We start from the raw sequence: 9,052 nt of genomic DNA on the forward strand, positions 1-9,052 counted from the left end.
CACAATTCACACAACATTCAGCCTTGATAACGGATGCAGAATGCATACGAAACGCATCGGCCAACTCATCACTAGCTACAACTTTTACCCGTTGTTCTAACAACGTTAAGACAGCTTATCGACTTCTTGAGAAGAATTCTAAGAAGAAAGTAAACCTACAGACATCGGTCTTGTTTAACAAAATCTGCTTATATATAAGTGCAAATGTCTCTCTTTCTGTGGGTTTCTTTCTTATGCACGGCCACATCTTTAAAGCTACAAACTCCAAACTCAAGGTACAAATAAGACTTTTTGCAGGAAGTAACATGGGCTATGTGGCCACAAATTGAGGCCAAAGTGAGCAATATAGCAGTTCTTGGCACACAGGACAACCAACTGGTCTCAAATTGAAAAGACCAGGTTGTTTTGGTAATGTGTGATCAAGAGGGCTATTATTTACTTTTCTTTTCTACGTGAGTACTTCTCCTAATCATTCTATCCATGATCAATTATGTGTTAAAACAAGTTCAAAATTTTGTGGAGTCCTCATATGTGCTCTTTCTTCTACACATATATGCCTACTCTCTAACTCCTCTTAACTGAAAAAAGCTGTTGCTTTCTCTTGAACATGCATGCACACTCCCTCAACTAAATAGGCTTGCTTCAGCCATATCTTTTACTTTACTTGCGATGTACTCACAAGAATCAGCTATACGATGACTTTACAAAAATGCTTGGTGCCGGTAAATTTTCATTTACATTGTGTTGCAAAAGAAGAGAACAAATCAATTCTTCATTAAATGGAATGGTTATCAAGTCAGAATATGCTGCAAACAACACTTGGCCACACAGCATAAATCAGGACACCAAAAGGTAGAGAATTTTGTTTTCGAAACATTAAATTGTCATACAAAGTGCGTGCAAGAAGCAGGAACAACGTACCTAAGTCTGATTAAATAGATTTAGAAATGTTTTTTTTTTCACACATTATATTTTTCATTTAATCAAAACAACTGATGATATTTAAGCCATTTTTATCCGAGCAATGCTGGGTACTCTGCTAGTTAAGGAATAAAAAGGTTTAAGTCATTGCTAGATGTGCAAAACAAAAGTGTTACTATATTATTCACACATACCTCCCATACGAGCAAATAAACCTCCACCAAAGTACCCATTAACAGGAGAGGTGGCAGCATAAACAAAAATAGTTGTACTTAATATGGAGCCCCTCCTGAAAAATAAAAATATACATACTTTGATAAAAGCATAAAAAACAATGTATGAAGGATTGTATTTGGCATTGCTCTCTCACACTTTAAAAAAACACTATTTTCCTATAAGATTTTAGAATAATAAATAACAGCACAAACACACACACTAATCTATATAAATAAAGGATAATCAGCATTTCTACGCTATAGTTATGACAAATCGAAATCACTGTTATAAAATTAGACTATGGTGTGACTGAAATTATTTCATATTAGTGTTTTTTTCCATTTCACAGCTGTAATATTACAAATTCTAATTAACCTTTAATTACTTAGAGCAATATACAAATAAATTCCAATTTCAACCTCAGAGTACTTGATCTATAACAGAAAAATATCTGCACGAGTCGAGGACTAGTAAGCTTTTTAATTGAAATATTACATATTAAATTGCAGCAAATATTCCCAATTTCCTCTTCAAGTTTCCTAAAGAGAAGTGAAAATAGTGAACAACAACCCAAATAGAAAATATGTAAAAGTCAGCTTTTTAACTTCAACCCATATTTCTCTTACATTTTCAAACACTGTTTCAGAACACAGTTAACTATAAATGGTAATCCTATGAAACTGTACTGTAACGCTTTTCAGATGGAATGGTTAAAACCAATGTAAAGGAAAAATTAATTAGGTAATCAACATTTTGTCCAAAATACTTTCCTCAAAATGGACATGTTTGCGACTTATTGCCAAATTTGGTAGTGAACACTAAGATTATTATTTTTGCAGATCAGATTCCAATTTCAAAAGTGATCTATCTTTAACTACCATGTGAAACTAAACCTTTCTTGATAAGGAGAAAAACAAACATTCTGGTCCACATGAGCATTTAAATATCACTTTCACATACTCTGTATAAAGCTCTCCCACGATAGCAAAAACTATCACAGCTAGACTAACTACAGCTATTTGGCAGCCACATCCAACCAGAGCACTGAAAAGTAGTGGCTGAGATGGTGGCCGAAACACATCTCCATGCACTTGTTTCCATCCATATTCACTTCCTAAGTCCCTTTCCTTATCAAAGAAAACAAATAAAATTATATACAAAAAAGGATACCTTGGAAAATGTAATACATAATCTCAAGATATCTACACAATCAATAATCATAAATATGAAAATGACAAAAATATTGCTTGTTTTATAGAATGTTTCACTGTGGTCACTGTTTTTCTTGATATGTATTAATTTTATTTTAACAAATGATATTCATTCCAAAATTTTAAAAAAGATAACCAAATAGTTTGTACAGAAACAACTGTTTCGGTAATTCTAGCAAATATTGAACTGTAGAAGGCATTTACTGACTTGGTCTATAGCTTAACAATTTCAGTTACTATTTTAATTTAAAATCAACTTCAGTTATATAACAGCACGTAAAACAAATAAAATGTGTCTTTAAATTAATGTGATACCCATTCTAGAAATTAGCTGCAACAAGAAATTTAAACTAAATTATATTAAGTTATCACTATAAAAAAGTATGTACAACTTTTTAATACATTTCAACATTTGTTAGATGAAAGTTTGGTTACTTGCAAACACGTATATCTACAGTATTGTCATGAAAGTAACTGACTTATTCAGAGGTAAATAGAGAAATATTTTAGGAAATTTTCACATTTCACACACAAAATATGTCTACCTTAGAATCGCTAACATTTAAATGTATATTTATTGGAAAGTTATTGATAGTTGCCTTTCTCTAATATAACACAAGTCTGAGCAATATTCTAATTAGTAATACATTGTACATGTAATTATGTTTAAAAATTGTGTACATTTATTTAAAAGATGTGCATAATAAAAGATGAATCATAAGTATCCTCAGGGTTAAGACAGTTAAAAGTATATTTTTCTCTGGTAAAAAACAATATACCAACAACAATATAATATATGATGATAAAATTACAATGAAATTAATAATAGAGGTTTCAACTATTTACAAACACATAAACGAAGAAAAAGCTACATGTGTTACCAAAAAAAAATGTTTCATCTAGAACTGATAATGTGGGAAACTTTGAAAAAAAAAACTTCTGTGAAAATGTAATTAGTTTTGGTAGATATAACATACCCAGAAGTCATTTAGTACTATTTATTGAGATGAAGAGGTTAATAGAAACATCATTCATTAATATTTATTGAGATGAAGAGGCTAATATAAACATCATTTAATTGAGATGAAGAAGATAATAGAAACATAATTCAGTAATATTTTTAAGTTTCCTGAACCATATCAAATAACATAAATCCAGGTAGAGTCATAGCATATAGCTGCAAGTCCCTAAAATACTTAAGATATTAAACTTGTGATTTTAGTGGTATGAAAAATATTATTTTTTAAACCAAACTTCTTTCTTCAAAATGAAATCATGCATAACAGAAAATCTTCATTTTGTTCCTTAAGTACAGCAATTGAAAAACTGCATCATCTTTGTGATACCATATCATCTCGTTCTTCATCTTTACTGTATCGGGCATAGTCCTTACGTAATGTCCTCGTCAAAATCATACTGACCAAGCCCACCAAAAAGATGACCATCATGAAGGAGTTGAAGATGGAAAACCAATGGATCTATTATTTTAAATGAAGTTAACAAATAATTATTCTGTACTATGCATTTCACAAAACAAATTTTTAATGTTTTTGTTTTTTTAATTTCCTTGAAATTAGCTGAAATTTTAATTTTTGTTAAGCAGTTATCTGAAATACATTTTCCTTTTGAGTTAGCATCATTCTAATAATATCACATACTACTTATTGTGAAATTAACACATTGTCACTATAGAGACAATCAAATCAAATCCTTAAACAATACCCTCGTGGTACATGTAATACAGAGACACACACACATATAATACCATCAATATTATCCATAAAAAGTATAAACCTAAATTTTGTGCAGTGCATTTAATATTAGACAAAAAAATACAACATAGTCACAAAATACTGTACTTTACAAAATGATTGATGTGTAATTTTGATTTTTGAAGAAGTTTGAGGTTTTTTGACATTCCAAGTCTCATGGATCAATTAGCTATAGTATTTACCCAGCTAACCTGTTTTGAATGTAACATAGATTTTTAGGTTAATTTCCCAAAAATCTTTTTTTTCCCTTCCAGACAAATTTAATATGATACTAATTGGTGTAGAAACAGAAAACATGAGGCTTTTTTGTCAAGTCATTATGTCAAACAAAATATATGGATAGAGTATTGTGTATTGAGATATGTGGGCATATGATGCATATTTTACTTCATAACTTTGAAATAAATTTTTTAAATTTTTCAGTGTGTTTCAGGGTTTATTCTTAACATAAAACAGTGGTCAAGGGAATTATTTCTCTTGTCTTGGTTATTAACAGGACTGCCTGAGTCATCACCAAGGTTGTTGCCTGTGTTTTTCCTTTAGAAAAGATTACTGTAACATGAAAAAAAATGCTAAAAATATAAGCAGTGGTCTGTTCTATTGAGTATGTTCCACCCCTTGTTGACATGAGAGTCACATGGATGGCATGTGTACCTGGAGAGAGAGAGAGAGAACTTTTTGTGTATCATTACGTTTTTCCTTTGTTTATGCAAGTTTACTAGGATTCTCAGGGAATTCAACCAGACTTACAGAATGGATGAGGGATTTTTTGCAAGCATTCTTAGAAACTTAAGATTCAGAAATTACAGTTACTGAGATTTTACTTCTTCGTTTGAGACATAGATTCTTCAAACATATAGATTGTGTTCAGCAAAGCTTAAACTTTAGCATAATAGAGCTAGAGGTAACTCACTGAGAAAGCATAAATAAAGGTCTCTCACTCAGGTCTACCCATATATAAGCATTTGTCTAATCATTAATGTAAACTTGACTTTAATTGCTTTTGTATAGTAGGTATTGTGACTGTTTAAAGCCCTGTGTCCAGTCTCTTTTTTATATGTAAAGACTTAGTTAGAGGCAGAGAAAATCTAGGCACTGCTCTGTAACATAATATCCAAAAAAAACTTCTGTTGTTCCAATTACTCTGAAGAAAATCAGAGCAATCTGAGAATACCACATATTAACAAAAACAGCAACAAAACTCATATTATTAAAATAAATTAATTTTATTCCAGAATCTTTTAACTGTTACTTATATTCTCAACTTAAACATCATACAACACATGGGCTGGTGGTCAATTCAGAGACCATCCCCTAATGTTCAGGAATAGCCATTCCTGACTTGTTCTAGAACAGCTGATTTATGAGAGGGTAGTCATTCAACACCACCATTATTTATGTGATCACTCTTAAACAAATAGTGGGACTGACTGTTAAAATTATAGTCAGTCCACAGCTCAGAGTGTGGGGAACCTTCAGTGACATATAATAGCTTTAACACTGGACCTCTCGACTAACAGCCTGGCAAACAAACCAGTAGATGATGCTCCCCACTTCCTAAATAATACCATTTATTATGACTGCATTCATATCTATATTAAAGAAGGAGAGAGAGAGAGAAATATATATATACATACAGAAAATACAAATCTGAATCTACAAAATGTGTATAATGTAACAAAGCTCTCCTTACCCTGTGCTGGATCTACAGAATGTGTATAATGTATCAAAGCTCTCCTTACCCTGTGCTGGATCTACAGAATGTGTATAATGTATCAAAGCTCTCCTTACCCTGTGCTGGATCTACAGAATGTGTATAATGTATCAAAGCTCTTCTTACCCTGTGCTGGATCTAAAGAATGTTTATGTTAATAACGTATCAAAGCTCTCCTTACCTTGTGCTGGATCTAAAGAATGTTTATGTTAATAATGTATCAAAGCTCTCCTTACCTTGTGCTGGATCTAAAGAATGTTTATGTTAATAATGTATCAAAGCTCTCCTTACCTTGTGCTGGATCTAAAGAATGTTTATGTTAATAACGTATCAAAGCTCTCCTTACCCTGTGCTGGAAAAATGATGGATCAAGATACTTATCAAATCTGTCTTCAAATTTTACACTTGATGGTATCCAAACAACCTGCATAAAAATTTTTAATAATTATTAACAAGAAATTTTGTTTTATAATGTTATTTCTTCTTGATGTAACATACATACAAGATATACAAATGTGTGAAGCCAGGTTAATTATGCCATGAAAGGAGCTATATTGTTTCTGACACAATAAATGTCTAATGACTTTTTATTATGCATCCAAATTTTTAATCTGTACATTTGAGAGGAATTTATTAACAGACAAATAAAAATTTGCATTTGCCTATTACTTGAGGATTGTACCAGTAACAGATCTTCATAAATATTTTATGTTAACATTAGCAGTAAAACAGCTGCCACATCTTAAGAAATAAATTTCACTAATTCAGATCTTAACACAGTGTCTAACACTGTGTTTTAAATTTTTCATAAAACATCTTCCCATTCAAAATCTTTTTTTTTTCATAAATGGTATTTTAGTTTTGAGGATACATTATGAACAATATTGATTTACATGAAGCTATTCAATTCACAGAATACATATGACACATACTGTTCAACCTCTTCAGACTTCAGGATAAAACAATGTATCAGACTCAGGCTGATAATGATAAAACAATTATTGTCTAACAAATTTTCGTTTTTTTTAAAAAGCCAAGTAACAGGAGCAAGTAACACTTTAAAAATAATTTCTTGAGTGTTTTATGGAGGAGGGATAATCAACCCTTTAACGCTATGTTCATTAATGTGGATGATGTTGATATTTTTGGATTATAAAACAAAAAAGTGGACACTACATTCTATAAATATAGACATTATGGCTTACAAGCACAGTTCAAATGACATAACACTATTTTGTCAAGTAAATATCGTCCAACTCTTACCTAAAATGTCAATGAAAACTCTGATAAAAGAGAGTATAACATGCCAATACAAGTTTTTATTTTTGTAATAGTAAAGAAATGAATAGTTGGGTATAAAGGATAACGGTTCACCTTCACTTAGAAAAATATAATCAAAAAAGGATTACTCAGCACTGTGTGAGCGAATGTTAAAAAAGTCAAGGAAACAGAAAACTAATCCAAAATAGATGCTTAAAAAAACACTACACTTGTGTATCTCTAAAAGATAAACAAAATGAAAAATAACAGAAAAATAGAGACTAGAGATGGTTTGCATTTGTAAGCACACATTCGTACTCTTTCAAAGCAATAACATGACTCAAACTGTCTAGTTTTTCAATTACATCTAGTATAAATAGTTATACATCTTTCTATTTAAAATATACCACAATATATGCTGTGCTATATGCCAAATTTTGTTTAGAATTTCCATACATACACACACAAAATGTTATCAAAATACATACATATTAACTATTTCATTTAGTTAGTAATGCCTTTCTTATGAATTTTAGTTTGGAGTGCTTTTTTGAGTCAGTGGCACCTTACACAAAATTCAGAATTTTAGGTAAAGTGTATTGGTGAAAAAGAAAAAATCCACATTATCTTATTATATCGATGTATGAAATTATTGTCGTTATGGAATAAAACTACATGCATGCGCATTTAGGTATCAAGAATGTGAAATTAGATAAAAGCACTGTATGAAATTACATTTTTACAGATCAATCTCACAATCAGATTTTAAAATGTTGAGGTCAAAAATATTTATCATGTTTAACCACTTACACAATAACAAACATTTTTATCAGAAGCTACAAAAATAATGTTCACTTCAAACACCTGTTTTAGCAACAAATTTTATTTGTAGTATTTCATAACTTCAATAAGGATTTTTTCTAAGATTAATATCTATTAAAAACTGCCTTCATTCATACAGTTACTTTAAATTGCAAAGAAATAGTTTGTGTTGCACAATAAATAAGCCAAACAAAAATGTTTACGGAGATTTACCTCATAAGAAAATGTAATTTTCTTTCCTAGTTCTAGCTTGACTTTTGCTTCACTAGTCAAGTTTACATCAACTATATGATCATCATTGTAACCAATGTCAAACTTTTTATGAGTCCATATATAGTAACTGTTGTCTGATTTGTCCATATCTCCTACTATACCTAAAACGAAGAAAGTCTCACATGAACTATAAAATATACAGAATTATTTTAACTGCATAACCATAGTGTGTTAAATAAAATTAATATAATTTTGCACCATTTACAAGGCTCATTTCAGCTAAAAGTTCTGTAGTTTTATAAGCATATAAATTACAAACAACACAGACTAAAAAAAAAAGATAAGAAAAATATTTTCTAGCTTATTCACAAAAAAATTGAAAATGTATTATAATAGTCTGCTCTATTTAAGAAGGTTTGGTGATGGCCTGTAATAGAATTACTACACTCTCCTTATCTGATAAGTTCATTAACCACATGAACAACTAGACATATGTTATACTCAGGTTTTATAGTTCATATTTTTTTAATGTTTCTCTTCAAATAATATACTGAAAAAGTTTTTACTTTTAGAAACTGCTCCTTGTTTTGAAATAACATCAAAAGTACATACATAATACTGTAAGCCCATACATGAAATTGTTTTATATAATGAATCTCATAGACTTGTAGAAGTTCAATATCTTATATAAAACCAATTTTAGTACCTTGCCACAACATTAAAGTCCAAGTCGCTATGTCTGGTAATGCTTTATCTGATGACCATGTATCGTGAAAACAGCACTGCAGCATAGTTTCCACTGCAAAAGTCCCTGTCATAATAATATCATGTCCAAAAAAACAGCAGTGTCACACCATACTAACCTAAAAGCAAAGAAGCCATGTGAGGAGGGAATGAACTGAAGATGGCAAAAAAAAGAAAGA

The 9,052-nt window shown here is 30.5% G+C and overlaps 1 protein-coding gene across 1 annotated transcript in view; it reads right to left on the reverse strand.

Moving 5' to 3' along the window:
• LOC106464073 (transmembrane 9 superfamily member 3-like) overlaps nt 1-9,052 on the reverse strand; it is a 46,921-nt gene that overhangs the window by 20,433 nt on the left and 17,436 nt on the right. Inside the window, exons 4-8 of the mRNA XM_013924187.2 lie at nt 8,130-8,290; nt 6,181-6,258; nt 3,695-3,826; nt 2,098-2,264; nt 1,116-1,210 (exon numbers count right to left, since the gene is read on the reverse strand). Coding sequence (XP_013779641.1) covers nt 1,116-1,210; nt 2,098-2,264; nt 3,695-3,826; nt 6,181-6,258; nt 8,130-8,290 — 633 coding nt within the window. The remainder of the gene's footprint in view (nt 1-1,115; nt 1,211-2,097; nt 2,265-3,694; nt 3,827-6,180; nt 6,259-8,129; nt 8,291-9,052) is intronic.

The sequence above is a fragment of the Limulus polyphemus genome, unplaced genomic scaffold (assembly GCF_000517525.1).
Source record: "Limulus polyphemus unplaced genomic scaffold, Limulus_polyphemus-2.1.2 Scaffold57, whole genome shotgun sequence".
NCBI classification, from domain to species: domain Eukaryota; kingdom Metazoa; phylum Arthropoda; class Merostomata; order Xiphosura; family Limulidae; genus Limulus; species Limulus polyphemus.